Raw genomic sequence first — 20,845 nt, forward strand, 5'->3', positions numbered from 1 at the left:
ATTGATCTCGACTTTATTGTTTCCAATGCCGGTAACCGCCTTTTCGAGCATCTCTTCTTCAGGGAACTCTCCGGTGGCATTGTAGTATCCTCTCTTGAGATGTTCTTTATGATCTAACAAGATCTTTTCCCATAATTCTTGAAAATCATTCATCATTTGTTTGAGATTTTCCCTCAAACCATTGGTTACAGATATCCGGGTTCGATCAACATATGATCATGATAATATCCTACTGCTTGCATCGGATCTGTGGAGTGATCTGAAAAAATTGAAAGTTCAGGTATTAAAATGGACCAAAACTGATAATTTAGGTACTAAATGCGTTAAGTTTTTAACAACGGATACTAAAATGAAATAAAAATTAAACTTTAGGTATGATTTTGAAAAAAAATAAAGTTTAAATATTAAAACAGATCAAAATTAATAGTTTAAGTACTAAATATGTAATTTACCGTGTATTTTTATATGGATGATTAGAGCACTGCATAGGGTAAATTATTTCAACGCGATGATATAGACAATTTTCCTTTTTCTAAATATTAATTACTATAAAAATAATTTCTTTGAATTCACTAAATTAAATTATAATTATAATTAAAATAATAAAATATGTAAGTAAATAGGATTAAAATATAATTGTACAAATTTATATAACTATCATGCTATTATTTCTGTTAAAATTTAACAATAATGATTTGATAATCAATTTATAATAAATCTTATAATTTAATACCTATCTATGTAATTTATCTTAAATTTTATTGTGTTTATTATAATTTAATATATAGTTTTAGAATAAAATTAAGGGGAAATGACTTTTTTTCGTTTGCGAAAATGTACATCCCATGAAATTATTTAGAGATTTAAGTTCAAGGTTATAGTAATCTTTAAAGTTGTTAGTAGTTACCGACAAATTTAATTCTTAGTTTTTTTTTTGCAATTGCAGGGATCAAAATGGAAGAAAATAAAATTAGAGGATTCAAATTTTTGAGAAAAAAAATCACAGAAGTCAGCAGCAAGCGATAGGGATGGGTAGTGCCATGAAATCCCGTGACGGAGGCCGCGGCGGCCGTGTTGGAGGTCATTATTTTTCTTACAATCTTCTTTCATTTTAAGCTTCTGCAATAACATAATAGAGATGATTGATTGATAGTGTTCTAGTTTAAACCCACTAGTTTTATTTTTATTACATTTTGGACCCTGTAATTGCAAAAAAAGAAAAAGAAAAGGGGACCAAAACTTATGACCATAAAAGCTTGATATTCATAAATCATAATGCAGATATCAGATATCATCACATAACCATACAAGCTTGATTTCATAATCTTCATAGTGTTAGTAACACATCGACCCGATAGCTCGCCGACGCGACACGATGCTTATTTCGGATGAAACATGGGACTACAACAAGTGGATTGAAGTACTCAGAAGGGATTCATTTCTGTTTAGAATGTGGAAAACATTCTTTCAGGAAGCTATGAAGCTCTGATGAATATAAGTTGGGGAAATTCCGGTAGTGATCGACATGAGGAGACGTTCCGAAGTTCAAGGAGAATACCTTGATCCCTTTGTTGCTCATCTCGTTAATACAGAATTCGACCGATTTATACGGAACGACCTTATCGGCTGTGCTATAAAGATATAGCTGCGGGCAGTGCGGATGGTGCTCCAAGGCCGCATTCACGACCGCTCTAAACTTCCTGCAGTAGAAGGAACATGTAATAGATAGCATCAATCCACAAGTTTTGATCATACACAGAGAGAGCAAATAAGCATAAAGGGAAAACCGACCTCTCTACTCCCGGCATATTTAGAAGGGATTTAAAGAACTTTTCCAAGGAAGCTAGCACTACAGCTTCAATCATCTCCGGTTCTGCTTTCTGCGGTTTCGAATCGGTCACTCCATTTTCGGATCCGTTTTTTGAGTTGTTGAGTTTCTTCAGTATTGCAACAGCAAAACCAGCCGCCCAGACCTGCAAAGTTGAAGAGGATATATGAATCACCACTTCTTTTCCCATTCGAGTTGATCGAAAGACCGGAGTCTTCAAACTCGAGGATGCTTATTTCGATGAAATGAACCTAAACTTCTGTACAGCAGCAAGTGACGAATACTGAGAATACTAAGAGAGCATAAGAACATGAGCAAGAAAACATATAAAAACATTTGATTGAAGCTCACAATCAAAGAACTTGATGCCATTAACTTCGATCATAACCTAAGGCATTGCTACCAATACACATTCTAATGTATTTTCTACGCCGAATTCGCGAATCCGAATGGCGAAAACAAAGCATAAGTATTATAACTTTGATCATCTTGACTCCACAGTGCTCAGTCAAGAACAGATCAAGAGTAATATCAGCTAAAGAACTCAAGTTCATAATTTGGAATTAAGAACATCAAGAAACATAGTTAAAAACACCTTGGGGTTTAAAGGGTCAGCTGATCCTGAATCAAAGATCACTCCTTTAATCATCTCTTTCAACCCTTCTCTTCTCTGAAAACGATCGATCACTGAACCATATCTGCCCAAATAAAGCCAGATTTTAGTTTTGCATACACAAAATTTCAAAATCAAAGCCATTTTCAGTCATAAAAAAAATATACTTACACAAGCCAGCCAGTGTTGCTAAAAGTATGGAAAATGAAGCACCTTTCACGGCCATCATCTTCTTTCTCCGAACCCCAAGTGGCCAACCCATTTGCCAATTCAGCTATACGCCGGTCAAGCATCGAAACCGGATCCAAGCACAGCAAATCCTTGAGTTCAACAAGAAAAGTAACAGCATGGATTCCCCTTGAATTATACCATTCAACGAATTTATTCAAATGCTTGTTCGTAGCCCCAAGCCACCCCAAAAGAACCACGGTGGTCACTTTGTCTGTATTTCTCAAAGCTTCGGCTTCTCCACCACCGTCGATCATGATTTCCGGAGCTTTGTTCCAACCCAAATAGGTGCCGTTGGCGGTGGACTCGATGAACGCGTTGAAAGAAGAAGAAGCAGAGAGAAACGAAGAACCAAAGGGATTCAACCAAGGTCTGGTAAAAGGATTGTTTGAGAAGCTTTGGCCGAGTTTGAGAAAATGGGTTCTTCTGAAACGAGTTGGAGATTGTTGGGTTGGAGCCTTCCTCGTGATTATCGAAGGGAAAGTGGTAGCGTTAGAGGAGGAAGCAGCTTTCATGGTGAAAATAAAAAACCAAGACTTTGAACAATCAAGAACGAAGAAGAAGCTCGGTGCTCTGCTAAAATGGCTACTGATTCACTCACTCCTCCGACTTTCCAACTCGCTCAGTAGACTCACCTACGTTCTCTGATCTTGTCAGCGCTTGCTCGACTCTTGAGATGATTGCTTAAGGTGTGCAGGGTAAATTTCCATTTGGGTCCTTTGAGTTTTGCATTAATTCGACTCGGATCCACTATGACTGGGGCTTGTCTCGAAAATGACAAATCACTGTTAAGAAACATGGCAGCCTGAAGTGAAATGTAAACAATTGTTCATGTTACAAACCATTTATCTACCGGAGAATCTTTTATATATATAATAAAACATTAACACACTAACCAAATAAGTTCCTATAAGAAACTTTGATAAAAAACTATTTTTTAAAGAAAATATATAAATATTATATTTGAAAATAAATCATTGATCAATATAATTTAGGATAAATTATGTATTTAGTATCTAAATTATTAATTTTGAGTTGTTTTAATATTTAAACTTTCAATATTTTTAAAATCACATATAAGGTTTAGTTTTTTGTTATTTTGGTACATTACCGTTAAAACCTTAATGACCACATTTTTATGAGTAAATTACGTTATTCATCACTTAATTATATTTTCATTATTATTTTAATCACTCTAATTTATTTTATTAATAATCATTATGACATATTTTTTTTATTAATTCATAATTAAAAATTAAAAAATTAAAAGTTAGAGTGATTAAATTATGAGTAATTTAAAAATTAAGTAATTAAAGTAAAAAAAATTAAATTTTAATGGCCAATATAAGAGTGAGAAGACAGTTGGGAGATGAATGATGTAAATTATCATAAAAAGTTGCCACGGAAATACTAAAATTAATAAAAATTAAATATTATGTATAATTTAAAAAAAATAAAAAAATCTATATATTAAGACAAATCAAAACTAGTGGTTTAGGCACTAAACATTTAATTTACCCTATAATTTACTCAAAGATTGTTATCTTTGATAAGAACCTTTTTCGAAACAATAGTCTCCAGGATTAAAGGAAACCCAAATGGAGAAAGGCTAAAGTGATGAGATGATGGATATCGATCTTTCAAAATATAAATATATATTTTATCTTTAAAATTTTATAAATAATTTTTCTTTAATATTTATAAATTCGTATTTTTTAATATAAAATTAATTAAGCTTCGCCTCACTTCAAATTGAATTAAAGACTCCATTGGGATTTGCTCACTCCAGCCGACAAACGTGACAGGGCTGTGATGGTCATACACTAAAATATATGGTTTGAAGCCTGCAATGGTCATTTATTAATGTTTTCTACATCAAATATTGCTAGTATTTGTTAGTGTAGTAGAGAAGTGTAGTAGAGAATTTTAGGATGAGCATGAGATCCGAATTTGACGTATTTTAATTTGATTTAATATGATTAAGGTTTTTAAAAATATTTAGGTTTAAGTCGGGACGAGACGGGACGGACGGCGGCGGCGGCGCGCGAGAGTCCTCTTGTTCTCTATCACTCAACAAGGAAGTGGGAAAGCCAAGCCTTAAATACCATTCCCAATAGTGTTTCCAATACTATGTGGGATTTGAGCATTACCAACACTTGTTCCCAATACTATATGGGATTGAGCCTTAAATAGTGATATTATTTTTTAATGTTTTGCTTAAAATTGCAATAATCGCGATTGATTGTAGATTGACTTTTAATTATGACATATTTAATCGTATAATACTAATGCAATTGGTTGCTGATTCAGTTGTTTTAAGGTGCATGATTGTTAATTGTTTCCTGAATAATCACATTGTATTGGAAACAAGTGTTGGTAATGCTCAATCCCACATTGTATTGGAAACACTATTGGGAATGGTATTTAAGGCTTGGCTTTCCCACTTCCTTGTTGAGTGATAAAGAACAAGGGGGACTCTCGTGCACCACCGCCGCCGTCCGTCTCGTCTCGTGGTCGTGGTCGTGGTCGTGGTCGTGGTCATACGTGTCTTCGACACGTCCGCGCGGATACTATCTTTTTAGAGAAAATTCTTAAGAAACAAAATCTTTTTTTTTCAACGAATTTAGAAAATCGCACTGTAGACTATCGCAACGAATTTGGAAAATCGCAACGACAACTGTAGACTATCGCAACGAATTTGGAAAATCGCAACGACAACTGCAGACTATCGCAACGCGAAATGGAAAATCGCAACGCGATTTTCAACTATCGCAACGCGAAATGGAAAATCGCAACGCGAATTTCAACTATCGCAACGCGAAATGGAAAATCGCAACGCGATTTTCAACTATCGCAACGCGAAATGGAAAAACGCAACGCGATTTTCAACTATCGCAATGCGAAATGCAACGTGAATTTGCGATAGTGGAGATCGCAATGCGAATTAGAGATCGCATTGCGATTTTGTTGGTCATTTTCGTAAATCTAAAAAAAGTTGGTCAAAATCGTATATTAGCTAGGATTTTTGGTCACTGAGGTTATTTTCTCTTAATATAATACCCTTATATATGTCAATTAAATCTCTATCTTTATTGAATAAAAATAATATTTTCGGTAAATATATTATTTTAGGTCCATTTTAGTAAATATTATTTTAGGTCGTTCAAACTTTATCTTAACAAATCATATCAAATTTGATTCGGACGGAGGATCTAAAATTTTTAGATTGAGTTAAGTTAAATGAAAAATATAAAATTTTCAAGTCGAATTGAGTTGACGCAAACTTAACAATTGCCCATCCCTATCTTCTGCTATGTGAACATTGGGTTTTCAGAATTTTATATTACAGGATTGAATTTTTTAATTTTTAAAAGGCCGCCGAATTTATAAATATTTTAAAGTAAAATATCATTTATAAATAAAAATATAAAATTATTTCCCTTTAAAGTGCGATTGGTTCACGGAATGTAAGATTACCAGTGGGAATAAAATATTACCAGTGTGAATAAAAGATTACCAGATAATAAGATTACTGTGAATGTTGTATTTTGTGTTTGGTTGGTTTAGCAGAAATGAAAGATTATCGTGATTGGTTAAATGAATAAAAGATTATTGGAATGTATATTTGACCAAATTGTCCTTATTATATATTTGCTTTTTTTAACAAGTAGTAAAATATTTATATATTTTATTTTAAAAATTTAAATTCATAAAATTTATATAATTTTGTTTACAAAATTCAAAATATAAAAAGGTTTAATGAAAGGGTAAAATTTTATTTTAACCTCTGAACTTCATATAAAAGTTTAATTATAGGTTTTTTTGTAAATCTAAAATAGTTTAAGGATAAATTTGTAATTTAACATTCGTAGAATTTTTATTATTCAATGACATAATAAGGATATTTTTAAATGAAAGAAAAATTTAAGAGCATTTTAGTCAAAAATGTTGGTAATCCAACAATACCTAAGGAAAGAGAGGTAATGACATTCCCGGTAATATACTCCAAAAATCCACTATTAGTAATGTAAGATTACCGGGAATGACATTTCCGACCAACCAAATAGGAGAATATAGATTCTATTCCCATGAAAATCTCACATTCTCCTAACCAAACACATTATTGGTATAACAAAGAGGGGGTGGAAGTCGTCCACTTTACATGGATTAGCAATCGGGTTTTGGGTTTAAAATGAGCAAAGCTGTCCGGTCGGTAAGGAATTGGATACTTAATCACAGTTTCTTCTTTGCCTTTTGGGCTTTTGCACTTTCCTACGTGTTCATCAACTCATCCAAAACAATTAATTTTGGTATATTTTAAAACTTAAATTTTTATTTTTTTAATCATATATAACATTTAGTTTTCATTTTGTCTTAACAATTAAAAATTTAACGTGTTTAGTACTTAAACTAGCACTTTGGTCCGTTTTAGTACCTAAATTTTAAAAAAAAATCAAAACTCGACGTTAAATTTTGAACGGGGTACTGAAATAAAACAAAAACTAAAGTTTTTAAACGACGGATATTAAAATAAAACAAAAACTAAATTTAGATATAGTTTTGATAAAAAAATGAAAGTTTAAGTACTAAAACTGATAGTTTAAATATTAAACGTATAATTTACCCTATTATTTATGTTTCTTTATATTATAATCACACGTTACTGTTATGTGTTCATATTATAATCATATTTATAAATTTATAATCTCGGTTGTCACACTCTTCATCACATGTGACTAATGCATGCATGTTTTTAACCCATAATAAAGACAGACGAGCACAAGGTTAAGGTTGATGTTAACTAATAGCACACCGACATTAAACACTAATCAACAAAGTTAAAAGCACAAATTCACTAACCCACCAATCTAATCATAAATTAGTCTAAATCTCAGCTTTATTTTAGCATTTAGTCCTCTGCCCCACCAACCTCCACAACTGAAAGAATTCAAACACCCTTATCTCATGTCATGTGCAAACTAATCTGATGTTTTTGGGGGTAAGGTTGATGTAATAAACTTCACCAAGAAGCGACATTAACTTTGATTCTTAAGATTTGGTTGGTCACTTTAACCTTATTTAATCAACCTTTTCTGACATTTTGATAAGACATGGAGTCATTGATTTCATTATTACTTTGGGTGTGCAATTTTTAGCCAATGAGACTTGAAACCTTCACCATTTAGTTGTGTTGCACTAATGGGCTTGGAGACTATCATGGTTTAGCCACTAATAATTTTGTATAAATGTATGTGTGTATCTTATTTTTTTTCTTTTTAACTCGGTTCTCAAGATTTCTTATTGATTAATTTAGATCGATTCGACTTATAAATCTAATTTTGTTGCGTGAGTCTTTCAACAAGGATTTTCTTTATATACAATGACTTGAATTCGAGATCTGCTTAAATTATATCAAGTTATTTATCGCTTGAACCAATCTCGAGATAGAATTTGTTACAAAATTTTCTTAGTGAACTCATACACTCTCTAAAAACGCAATTATTTAAACTTAATATCTCTTAAAAGAATATCTTTTACTATTAAAATCACGCAATGAATTTAATAAAAAAGATACTAAATATATAAAAAACAATATTTTATTGGTTATATCCCTAAATATATAAAGAATATGATATTATAATTATCTATGTTGGATCGTGTAGAAATTTTTTACCGCATATATAACTCCGTTTTAATTTTAACTCTCTTATTCACAAAGCTCACCCGCTCAAATTTTGAAAATTTAGAATAGAAAATAATTTCAGTGACTAAAAATGTCTTATAATATACGATTTTAACAAACTTTATTTGGATTTGTCAAAATGACCAACTAAATCGCAATGCGATCGATAATTCGCAACGCGATCTCCGGTATCGTAAATCAGTTCCCAGATTCGCAATGCGAACTTCGACTATCGCAATGCGAACTTCGACTATCACAATGCGAACTTCGACTATCGCAATGCGAACTTCGACTATCGCAATGCGAACTTGGACTATCGCAATGCGAATATGTAAATCGCAATGCGATTGTCGACTATCGCAATGCGAATATGTAAATCGCAATGCGATTGTCGACTATCGCAATGCGAATATGTAAATCGCAATGCGATAGTCGAAGTTCGCGTTGCGATAGTCGACTATCGCATTGCGATTTACATATTCGCATTGCGATTTACATATTTTGGACTATCGCAATGAATTTGGAATAAATCGCAACGCGAACTTTGACTATCGCAATGCGAACTTCGACTATCGCAATGCGAACTTGGACTATCGCAACGCGAACTTGGACTATCGCATTGCGATTTACATATTCGCATTGCGATAGTCAAAGTTCGCAAGTTCGCATTGCGATAGTCGAAGTTCGCATTGCGATAGTTGACTATCGCATTGCGATTTACATATTCGCATTGCGATAGTCGAAGTTCGCGTTGCGAATCTGGAAACTGATTTGCGATACCGGAGATCGCGTTACGAATTATCGATCGCATTGCGATTTAGTTGGTCATTTTGACAAATCCAAAACAAATTGGTTAAAATCGTATATTATAAAATTTTTTTGGTCAATGAGGTTATTTTCTCAATTTAAAAAACAAAATTAAATCTATTGATTTAAACCGAGTTAAAAATCGTCAATTTAAATCTCATTATTCTATAACGTGCTATTATTTTAGGCTTAATTGTACCATAAATGTTCAAATTATATCATTTTTTCAAATAGATGTCTAAACTTTTTTTGAATCATACAGGTGTCTAGTGTTACAAATATTTTCACATGGGTGTCTGAACCGTAATTTTCATTATATTATGTCTTTAAAAGACACGTGTCATATTCTGATAATTTTGAAAATTTTATTTAAAATGTAAAAAATTGAAAATTCTCATTTTGAAAAAAAAAGTTTGAACACCTATTTGAAAAACAGTTATAGTTTAGACACTTGTTTTATAATTAAGCCATTACTTTTATATTAATTTAATAGATTTAATTACTGTGTACTTTACCCACGAAAACAAACTTTGTGCGTCGGAAGTCAAAAAAAAGAGAAGAAACAGACAAAAAAGATTTTTTGAAGCAAGATTTTTTTCTTTCCCTTTTTCCTTTTGGTTCGAACAATTTAAGATTGTTACCTGCATACGGAGAGAGTACTGATATTTCCGAAAAGCTGAACCCCCCCCCCCCCCAAGGTCCTAAACAGTACGCGGTATCGTCGATGTCGTTGAATAAAAGGCTAGGAAAAAAGTTGGGTATTTTTCTGGGAAGGTGAAAGTTCAGAATTTTACAGAAATGATTTGAAAGCTGGTGAATTTGGAGTTTGCTGATAGATTGAAGAAAAGGGTAACAAAAAGTTGTTTCTTTTTTGAAGATCGAATCAAAGAAGTAGAAGCTACATGTAAAGATTGATCTCAGACCTTTTTCTTTTTCTTTGGGTTAATTTGTTTTTCATGGTGATCTTTTTGTTTTCACAGATTAATGGCGATGCCTGTCGAGCCACCAAACGGGGTACAGGCCGAAGGGAAGCATTACTTTTCAATGTGGCAGACCCTTTTCGAGATCGACACAAAGTACTTCCCGATCAAGCCTATAGGGAGAGGAGCATACGGCGTCGTTTGCTCGGCGATCAACAGGGAAACCAACGATAAAGTTGCCATAAAGAAGATCAACAATGTGTTTGACTATCCTGTTGATGCTTTGAGAACTTTGAGGGAGTTGAGACTTCTCCGACACATCCGGCATGACAACGTGATCGCCTTGAAGGATGTCATGATGCCAGCTCAGAGAACCAGTTTTAAGGATGTTTATTTGGTTTACGAGCTCATGGACACCGATTTGCATCAGATCATCAAGTCTTCTCAGCCTCTTTCTAATGATCATTGCAAGTATTTTATCTTTCAGGTACAGGGAACTCACCCTTCTCTTCTTATTGTGATTTGTTTGTGTTTCAGATGATAATCCATGAGTTTGCATCATTATTTTCATGTAATTATATGTATGTATTGTTCGAGCAACATAGCTATAGGTCATTAGAATTGTTACCATTTTGTTGTTTGATTTCTTCATTTTGCAAGGCCTTAAACAGTTATTCTGTAAAATGTCTAGTTAGCATTGATGGCTATCCTTTGATACTAGCTTTTGTGCATTTTTGGGGTATGGAGCTTTTATGAGTTCCCTGCTCATCCGGTCCGGATCTGCATTTACTTCGGCAGAAACGATGGGGCAACGAGTTATTAGGCTTAATATAACAACTTGTACTGCTGGAAACTTGTTAGTAGGTTCATTATGGTTCAAAGATGATGAGAAAAGCTCAACAGTTCAGAGACTACAAGTTGCTTATTTATTGTAGAGGAGTTATTTGGTTAGCGGTGTTCACAATCGTAAAGGCTCGAATAGTATCCGGTCTTCGTTTCTTTCTGCAAGGGTAATTCCGGATTCGATCAGTATTCGGTTCTGCTTTCTTTACGAGATGGTAAACAATAGTTTCAGATCTTCCCTTGTCAGCCTTTTCTGGTTGTTTACATAACTGATTCCTATAATAATCAGCAGGATGGAGTATGCATCTGGTTGTAATAATGTAGACATAGAAAACTATGTCGCTTCGGAGTTCACATATGTCGTAAAACAAACATAATCACGATCTCGTGTAGCACGTTATAAGTAAGATTTAAAGTCATTTTTCCATCTCATGTGCTCCATATATGCAATCTATGGCAAAGGCCTTTGTTTGATGTCTCTGCTTGGTTCTCTTTCCTTCTTCGTTCTCTCTCGTTCATGTCTCGTTTGGTTCATCAAATGCTAGTGGAACGGTTTCTTCGGAATTGCTGTGCTTTAGAAACTTGGTTCAGTATACAGTCTTGCTCTAAAGTTTCTTAAATTCTTTCATGTTATTCATTGCCTGCCTGCGACTAACCTCTAGTGCTTATTTTAGTTACTACGAGGGCTGAAGTACCTTCACTCGGCAAATATCCTTCACCGAGACTTGAAGCCTGGGAACCTCCTTGTGAATGCTAACTGTGACCTGAAGATATGTGATTTCGGGTTGGCCCGGACCAGCAGAGGTAACGAACAATTCATGACGGAGTACGTTGTCACACGCTGGTACCGTGCACCTGAGCTCCTGCTCTGCTGCGACAACTATGGGACCTCCATCGATGTTTGGTCGGTAGGATGCATCTTCGCGGAGATTCTAGGTCGGAAACCCATCTTTCCTGGAACAGAGTGCCTCAGCCAGCTTAAGTTGATCATCAATGTCCTAGGAAGCCAGCAAGAGGCTGATATTCAGTTTATCGATAATCCGAAAGCCCGAAGGTTTATAAAGTCACTTCCTCACTCTAGGGGCATCCATCTTTCCCATTTATACCCGCAAGCCGATCCATTAGCCATTGATTTGTTGCAAAGGATGCTTGTTTTTGATCCGTCTAAGAGAATTTCCGTCACGGAAGCGCTCCTACATCCGTACATGTCGGGGCTATATGATCCGAGGCGCGATCCGCCCGCTCACGTCCCGATCGATCTCAACGTAGACGAGAACGTGGGAGAAGATGTTAGGGAGATGATGTGGACCGAGATACTACATTACCACCCTGAGCCTGCATCTGCGACTGATTAGATGACAGTCTTGAGCTATGCTTGGTTTTGGTTGCTTTCAATATTATTGTTTAACGTAGACTTGTGTTTAATTTTACAATTAAATGTTAACCTGACATTTATAAACAAAGATAAAATAATTATTTTAGTCATTTATATCTATATATATATATTTTTATAAATTTGATTCTCTATCTTTAAAAGTATAAAATATATATATATATATTAATCGAATAATATATTTTTTAATCATATTTAACACAATAAAAACACTAGTTAAATTTTCTTATTCAAAGATTCGGTTATTGTAATGCTAGTTTGTCAACGAATTTATCAATGTTTATGTTAGTGTTTACGGTGCTTATCATTCATCATCAATAACATTGTTTGTTTGTATCTATCAGTTGTTTGAATTATTTAGTTCGATTTTTTATTATTTCTTTATATGATACTTTTTTTTTAATTTTTTAAGTGACTAATTTGTACATTTTAATGGTATGAAGAAGCACGAACCAACTTGTCTCATTGGTTAAAAGAATAGTTGTTGTTCTTAGAAGTCATGGGTTCTACCGTTCTAGCACCAATGCTTGCAGTAGGATGATTGAACGTTTATTATCAAATAGTTGAGAGTATCTAGAACATATACTATTTTATAATTACATTAGTTTAATAAAAAAATGATTTCACGAAAAATATACACAACTCATATGGTTCATTTACTCTTGTTCTTGTAAATTTCTCCTGTAATTTTAAATATTTTTATCCCTAGTAATATTATCGTATGTTAAAGACTATGTCTACAACAAAAAAGAGGATAAAGGAGATGCCAGCCTAGAAACAAAACTTATAATTTTATTGGATTAGCACCATTAATCCAATATTATAAAATCCAAAAGTTTCTTTCTTATTTTTGTTTAATATTCGGATACCCAAAGATTATACATTATTAGTATTACCAAAAGTTAATGTTATTCCGTCCTATAATTTGTGTCTTTTATTTATTATGCGTATAGTTTTAAGAGATATATTTAGCGGGACTGAGAGTAATAAATATAACAAACGTGTTTCATTTTAGGTATTTGTCAACGGAGCAGGCAAGCCTACTCCCTGTTAAACTCTGTCCTGAACCAGGACCAAACCAACTGCTCCATGTTAAACTTTGTCCTGAACCAAATTTGAATCATTTTAGGTATTGACTTGATTATAGCTTATTCGTGGAGTTGTCTATTGAATGAATGTTTGGATTTATGCACACACATGTTAACTAATTTCATTTTTAAAATCGATTTGAGTTTTAATTTTATTTGAATGCAAAATAAGAGCTGGATACCTAATCTAATAATATTCCAACTAAGTCTCCATTATAAATACCCACTATCCTCTTTGTGTGCTCCTATCATAGCAACGTTTCCAACAGAGCCAAAAGACCATGTCGAAAGCTATGGTTCGTTACATTATAGTTGTTGCTGTTCTTGCGCTTGCACTGGGTCATGTCCCCCATTGTTTGTCTTCCAAGACAGTTGGAGGAGGATACCTTTACCCTCAGTTCTACGACCATTCATGTCCGAATGCCCAAGAGATCGTGAAAAACGTTGTAGCCAAAGCTGTTGCGAAGGAGCCTCGAATGGCGGCTTCGCTTCTCAGGCTGCACTTCCACGACTGCTTCGTCAAGGGGTGTGACGCGTCGGTATTGCTAGACAGCAGCGGCAGCATAATCAGCGAGAAGAGGTCGATCCCGAACCGGAACTCGGCTAGAGGATTTGAGGTGATAGATGAGATAAAAGCGGCATTAGAAAAGGAGTGTCCTCACACAGTGTCGTGTGCTGATATTGTGGCCCTGGCTGCTAGAGATTCTACCGTTCTGGTATATTGTTTTCGGCCTTTTGTTTATATACATAAAGAGTGAAATAGAGAGAAATTGGACCGTGCTAACATGTTCTTTCTTCGGATTTGCAGACCGGCGGGCCTAGCTGGGATGTCCCTCTCGGAAGAAGGGACTCCACCGGTGCGAGCTTGAGCGGCTCAAACAACAACATTCCCGCTCCGAACAACACGTTCCAAACGATTCTCACCAAGTTTAAGCTAAAAGGCCTCGACATTGTCGATCTCGTAGCACTCTCCGGTAAACAGATTCGGTACCCCGTGTGCGCTTATGATAGATACGAAAACGCATACGGGGGCGATGGCCTCGACGCTAACAGAGTTCCTGACCTTATGTTTTTTCATGCAGGGAGCCACACCATAGGAAACGCCCGATGCACCAGTTTCAGGCAGAGACTCTACAATCAATCAGGCAACGGACGACCTGACTACACACTCGATCAATCCCACGCCTCGCAACTGCGTGCCAATTGTCCGAGATCGGGCGGGGATCAGAACCTGTTCTTCATAGATTTCGTTAGCCCGATAAATTTCGACAACAGCTACTTCAAGAACCTATTGGTGAACAAGGGGCTGTTGAACTCCGACCAAGTGTTTGTCAGCATGAATGGTGCATCGAGGGAGTTGGTGAAGAAGTACGCATATAACCAGGAACTCTTCTTTCAGCAATTCGCCAAGTCCATGATTAAGATGGGAAATATTTCGCCGTTGACAGGCAATAATGGTCAGATCAGAAACAATTGCAGGAAGGTTGATGCGTAAAACGATTACTTTTATGAATAAAGTTTGTGTATTATGTCACGTCGTGTGTTGTATGGATTATTTATCTGTATTTTGGACTAATTTAAAAAAGGGAATTTATTTTTTATTTTGGTTGCCCTTCCGGTTTTAAGTTTTTACCTTGATAAATCCGGACAGACCCTCGTCGCACATCTAGTTTTGGTAGATAAGTCTCCCAACAAAAATTTCAACATGCACAAGAACTCATATCTAAGACATTGCTTAATCGGAATCAAGTTACTTATCACATGTATCAACCACTGTTAATTATAATTTATATATATATATATATTTGTATATTAGTGTACCAACGCCGTGTAATGATGTTTAAGAAATGAGTTAATTACATAATTGATATTTTTATTTACGTTTTGCCCATTTTTTTCTTACTGAATTTAAAACACATAATATTTGATCATTTTTGTTTTTATTTAATTAAGATATGATCACTGAGGGTTGACGACATTTATTTAATTAAGATATGTTAGTGAGGGTTAACTGTCGTTAGATTTTAAACGGATTGCTTATGTGTCATAATGAATATATAAAATTAAAAAAAAGGGTAAACTACACAAATTGTCATTAATGTATGAGTAAGGTTTTGTTGTTCCCGCTAAAATTTAAAATTAACAAATTGGTCACTAAATCATCAAATAATTACTAATGATTCTTCTATTATCGTCCCAATCATCTATTAACCTATAAAAGTGGGCTACATAAATTTGATGAGGTATCTCATACCGATGAAGACGAGAATTCAAGGTTGAGAAAGTTCGGGAAATTTTCAATTCAAAGGTGTATTTTCTTTCTTTTTCATGGCTTTTATTTTTCTGAGCATTCTTCAACTTTTTAATGGGTGGAGTAAGGGATGAAGAATTCGCTTATGGATCAATTTGTTGTTTTAAAAACTTCAACAAAAAAATAGAAATTAATTCAAATATTTTGATCATTTGTGTAATTTATTATTTTAATTTATATATTTATTATGTCATATCAAATAATTTGTAAAAAATCTAACGGTAACTAACCTTCACAAAGGCAAAGCTCTATTTTTCATACGATACAATTGCAAGCATGCCAGGCTGAAATGTTAGGGGCAAGTGGGAGTCGTTGGAAGATGTGGTTTGTCCTAAACGCATCATTGTCTACTAAAGTATATTTTTTTACCGAGTTGTTCAATAAAATATTTTTGGCACGTTTAACCCTTGAAATTTAAATCGTTATTTCGTTTGTCTTAAACCGTTAACTCTGTTAAAAAATATCAGGATAAATTTCACATTTAGTCACTTAATTATTTATACGATCCCTTTTTGATCACACAACTATTTTTTTTCAAAATCATCATTAAATTTAACTTTTTATTTCATTTTGATCCCTCGTTTATTTTATCTTTATATTTACCCCTAACCCAGTTTTAAAAAAAATTCCCTCTCGCATCATTAACCGCTCAATTCTTTCCCGCAACCTTATTAGCTGCTGCTCCTAATTTCAAAAGCAAATCTTCAGAAAATGAGAATGCTGAAGGGGAGGCAAAGCAACACAAGTGCAGCACATGCAAAACATTTTTGGGGTATTCCGAGCAGTACAGGGATCACTTCAAGAGTGGGTGACACTAACATACTTTAAAATACAAAACCATGCAACTTTCTCCTCTTACTTGAGATGCTTTATTGATGTAAATCTTGAAGTAACTTTTTTTTTTTACCTTTTGCAATTACATTTAACACATACTTATATGGGTATAAGTAAAAAAAATAAAAAAGTGTAGCACTTAACATATACTTACACCGGTGTAAATATGCACATTTCCCAATATCTTGAAATTCATATAATTCTAAATTTTTTCATTGCATTTCATTTAGGGATGGGCATGGGACCCGACCCCGACCCCGACCCGATTGGATTGGATTGGGTTTTTTTTAAAATATGGGTCGGGTCAAATTCGGATTTATGGTGAAAAATACCATACCCGACCTAAAAAAATATAATTTTATCTTATACATTTAGGAATAATTACAAAAATATCCCTCTATATATATATTTTTTCAATTAAATCATTGTTTTTATTGAAAAAGTAATATTTTTATTATTATTTCGGGTTGGGTCGGTTCCAAATTTTATTTCAAAAAGTTAGGTCGGGTTCGGGTCGGGTTGGAGGGTATATATTATGCGGGTGGGGTCGGATTTCGGGTGGAGGAGTCATTGTTCTCGAGTCGAGTCAGGTGGACCAAAAATCCGTCCCAACCCGACCCATGCCTATCCCTAATTTCATTAATAGTTCTAAAGCAAAATAGGAGTCGAGTTAGTCAACTTGGAGAGTCCTATTTTCTCATTTAAATTTTATTAAAAATTCATTTTGACTCGAGTCGAGTTTATAAAATTCTAATTGCATTGAGTCGATTCAAATTGTTCAAATTTTTGTTCAAATTTAATTGTAATTGTTTATAATATTATGATATATATTGATTTCAATTTATCTATGTACTTTCTCTAGTCATATAAAAAGAAACCGAAGAAATGAAGAAATCATACAAACTTGAGAGACTAAATTTAACAGCTAAAAATATTGTTGTTAAAAAGAGAAATTGAAGAAACACGTGTATTCTAAAACAATTTAGAATTATGTGATTCAAATTTAATAAAAAATAAACTTAAAAAAAGAAAATTATTAGAAAAAAATAAGTATCAAATCATAAAATTATCAGATTACTTAATTAAGAACTCAAAATCTGAAATATGAGTTGAATCAAATTTTGTTCATTTTACTGCCAAACGAAAATTGGAATGGTTTCAACAACCAGTTGGTTGAGTGAGATGAGGCACTAAATTTCTTAAGTAAAGTCAGGAGTTCAAATTCTGATGATTATAAATTGAGTAAACTGAGTGACGAGAGTCATTAATAAGAACCGAAAATAGAAACACAGACCAAATATGACGGGCCCTTCAAACCTTCCAAATCTGAATCATTTTAATGTCCATTTAATTCGATTTAAAACTAACAAAGTGGGCCTTATTTCATTACCAAAAAAGTACCACTTTTAAAATTCTTAGCGGCATGGGAGGATGGGATCCATCATCCACCACATAGCATTTGTTTAAACTAATCATTGGGTTGTAATTCGTCATAAAAGAGAGTAAGAAACTGTTGAGAAATAACTCACGTCAAGTAGTATAAGTGGTAATGAAAAAATTATTCTCCTTAAAAATTTCGATTTAAACAACTACGTCGGTAGTATATGTTTTAGGGGTGTATTCGGTTCGGTTTGGTTCGGTTTTTTATCAAAAATTGAACCGAACCGAAATAAACGGTTTTTTAATATTTAAACCGAAATCGAATAGTTAAAAAACCGAAACCGGTTTTTTCGGTTCGGTTCGGGTTTTTTAACGGTTCGGGTTTTTCGGTTCGGTTCGGTTCGGTTTTTCGGTTTTCAATGAAAAAATCACTTGAAACTATAATTTTTTTTATAAAAATTGCCTATTCGGTTCAATATGGAACAAATGGGTTCCATATGGAAAACCCGAACCGAACCGAATCAAAAAATGAAGCCTTTAAACCGAACCGAAAACTGAACCGTTTAAAGCCAAACCAAACCGAACCGAACCGTTTTACTCGATTCGTGTCAGTTTTTCAGTTTTCTCGATTTCGTTGCTCACCCCTAATATGTTTATGTCATTAATAAATCGTACTTTTATGTTCGGCTTTTTCATTTCTGCATGTGAGAAATGCAAAACTTCCTCATTTCATAAATTATTTTATGTATAAGATATAAATTAGATTGACGAAACGAAGAGGGTCCCTCCTTTTTTATTTTTAAAATTATTTATTGTTTTTCTCAAAAAAAATTACTAAAAGACTCGTCACTTCAAAATGACGAGTTCATGTGTTATTGTACAATTTATCGCAAATTACAAAATAAAATCGGAGATGATCTGGCATGAGGTATTGGAGCAAAAAAAAACCCTAGATCCTAACCTAAGAACAGATGCAATTACTTGTTGCTTTATGGTGTTGCCTAAATTCAATTGCATACGAGTGAGATGATTGCAGGCAGCTGCACATGCGCCCTTCATTATATACGTTAGGTTTAGGGATTGAACCACTTTGACGACCCCGGTACCCAACTAGTTTGATACCAATGTACCATTAACTAACTTTAAACTATACAATTTCAATATTATATTTTCATGTTTTTTTTAATTCAATATATCTAGTAAACCTGTTTTTCAAAATTCATAAACAATTTCATTTAACATTTTAACCTAATAAATTATTATCAGTTCGAGATTTAATTAATGTGAGACACCATTCCCTTTAACGAGTTTATATATCATATATCATATGATAAAATTAAAAGAGATATAAAATTGAAGTAACAATGGTCAATGTAACATAGCCTAAACAATCCGAACAAACCCAGAGACCAACCTTTTAAGATACATAAATTCGGCTAACCAATACTATTCCATTTATGTGTGAGCTCAACATACCGTATGGATGAAGTAAGAGCTATAATATATATAGCAAGTCTTATCACCGGGTTTACTTAAGTGATAAACAACTTGATGTCGTTTAAATAAGATCTCAGGTTTAAGTTCTTGTGTATGCATAAAATCTCCGTTGAAATACTCATCCACCAAAATTAGATGTACGACCCGAATCGATCCAAATTAATCTGGACGAAACTTTGAAACCGAATGATGAAAAGAACTCTCTCGAAATAAATTAAAAATGTGAAGTTTTTTTTCAATTAATTATTCAAAGTCTATGGATTTTAATTATATATATATATATATTTTTTTCTTGCAACCAAACTCGGTTGTGATCAGCCTGACACAGCCTAAATCTATGTCTACATTGAGAGTCGAAAACATGTCACCATCAAGGAATAATAATAATTTCAAGATCAATACACACGTTGATGTATCCTTCGATCATGATAATATACTTTAAAAAGATCGTGTAAATATGTAGCCAATTAGATCAAGCAACTCTCAACTAACATCTCTCTTATAACAAGTATTCAAGTATTTTTAGGTACGAAGATATAAATCTGATATGAAGATATAAAAAAATTAATATTTTTTTTTATAAAACCCGTTAATAAGATTAACGTATGAAAATATCTAAAATTATAAATAGAGTTTACGGTTAATATTGTAAGCTAAATACATAATTCAAACATTTTACTATAACAAGAAACTGACTACTTTAAATCCTACAAGGATCATACACGAAAAATATTAAAAACTCAATCAAAAGATTCGAATGATAAATGAATATAAATAAATTTGATTACATCGGCAGACGAACCATAAAAAGAGATTAAACTATTAAAAGACCATCAAGAACCACAAATCACAATTGAGCTTCGTGAGAAACTAACGTAAAATCGCATATTCAAATTTAATCGGATCGATCGTCGAGTCGTCAAATCCATCCAAACAAACCATGAAATAAAAAGAATAACAAAAAAAAAAGAATAAAAACGAAAAAAAAAACTTATCTAAAAATAAAAAAACGTGTCACAAATACATAATCATTATTATTAAAAAAATAAAAAAACGTGCACCGATGTCAAAATAGTTATTGCCGTGCCCCTAGCGTTATTGTGCAACGGAGGCTGCCCACTTATCATAGTTTCAAACCAATGTAATGGTTCAAAGGCACAGACGAGAATCTTGAATTAGTTTGGGGTTTCCCACACATTTTTTTGACAAATTATTTTGAATATTCCTCCTTTCTTGAATTTTCACGGTCAATAACTTGATCCCAAAACAAAATATTTGTAAAGAAAGATCACACATTATAATTGTTAGGTATGACTCATAAATATACAGATAAAGAGGATAGAGTATAGAGCGGAGTGAGCGAAGCGAACGCCTATGAGACATTGAATAAAACTTTTAACACCGCTAGACACCGAAGACA

At 33.6% G+C, this 20,845-nt stretch overlaps 3 protein-coding genes across 3 annotated transcripts; 2 read left to right on the top strand and 1 right to left on the bottom strand.

Moving 5' to 3' along the window:
• Nucleotides 1–1,293: 1,293 nt before the first annotated feature.
• Nucleotides 1,294–19,140, bottom strand: LOC120200237 (transmembrane protein 53-like). The gene is made up of 7 exons (XM_039201136.1): nt 19,134–19,140; nt 16,563–16,568; nt 3,253–3,264; nt 2,613–3,193; nt 2,424–2,526; nt 1,792–1,973; nt 1,294–1,700 (listed from the first exon to the last, which is right to left on the bottom strand). Exons 4-7 carry the CDS (start codon nt 3,182–3,184, stop codon nt 1,436–1,438), a joined length of 1,122 nt encoding a protein of 373 aa, XP_039057067.1. The 5' UTR covers nt 3,185–3,193; nt 3,253–3,264; nt 16,563–16,568; nt 19,134–19,140; the 3' UTR covers nt 1,294–1,435.
• On the top strand, nt 9,909–12,278 carry LOC120200238 (mitogen-activated protein kinase 7-like). The gene is made up of 3 exons (XM_039201137.1): nt 9,909–10,063; nt 10,140–10,566; nt 11,597–12,278. Exons 2-3 carry the CDS (start codon nt 10,144–10,146, stop codon nt 12,275–12,277), a joined length of 1,104 nt encoding a protein of 367 aa, XP_039057068.1. The 5' UTR covers nt 9,909–10,063; nt 10,140–10,143; the 3' UTR covers nt 12,278.
• LOC120200239 (peroxidase 72-like) lies at nt 13,668–15,004 on the top strand. The gene is made up of 3 exons (XM_039201138.1): nt 13,668–14,119; nt 14,212–14,377; nt 14,486–15,004. Exons 1-3 carry the CDS (start codon nt 13,685–13,687, stop codon nt 14,896–14,898), a joined length of 1,014 nt encoding a protein of 337 aa, XP_039057069.1. The 5' UTR covers nt 13,668–13,684; the 3' UTR covers nt 14,899–15,004.
• Nucleotides 19,141–20,845: the final 1,705 nt, after the last annotated feature.

The sequence above is a fragment of the Hibiscus syriacus genome, unplaced genomic scaffold (genome assembly GCF_006381635.1).
Source record: "Hibiscus syriacus cultivar Baekdansim isolate YM2019G1 unplaced genomic scaffold, ASM638163v2 tig00005929_pilon, whole genome shotgun sequence".
Taxonomy (NCBI): domain Eukaryota; kingdom Viridiplantae; phylum Streptophyta; class Magnoliopsida; order Malvales; family Malvaceae; genus Hibiscus; species Hibiscus syriacus.

Bases quoted from the DNA above. Each gene is read 5' to 3' on its own strand.
- LOC120200239 (XM_039201138.1), top strand. From the start codon at position 13,685: ATGTCGAAAGCTATGGTTCGTTACATTATAGTTGTTGCTGTTCTTGCG. The intron at 14,120-14,211 runs GTATATTGTTTT...TCGGATTTGCAG, and splicing joins CTAGAGATTCTACCGTTCTG to ACCGGCGGGCCTAGCTGGGA. The intron at 14,378-14,485 runs GTAAACAGATTC...TTTTTCATGCAG, and splicing joins CGATCTCGTAGCACTCTCCG to GGAGCCACACCATAGGAAAC.
- LOC120200237 (XM_039201136.1), bottom strand. From the start codon at position 3,184: ATGAAAGCTGCTTCCTCCTCTAACGCTACCACTTTCCCTTCGATAATC. The intron at 1,974-2,423 runs GTGTTTTTAACT...TCAACTTTGCAG, and splicing joins CTGACCCTTTAAACCCCAAG to GTCTGGGCGGCTGGTTTTGC. The intron at 1,701-1,791 runs GTCGGTTTTCCC...CTTCTACTGCAG, and splicing joins AATATGCCGGGAGTAGAGAG to GAAGTTTAGAGCGGTCGTGA.
- LOC120200238 (XM_039201137.1), top strand. From the start codon at position 10,144: ATGGCGATGCCTGTCGAGCCACCAAACGGGGTACAGGCCGAAGGGAAG. The intron at 10,567-11,596 runs GTACAGGGAACT...TGCTTATTTTAG, and splicing joins GCAAGTATTTTATCTTTCAG to TTACTACGAGGGCTGAAGTA.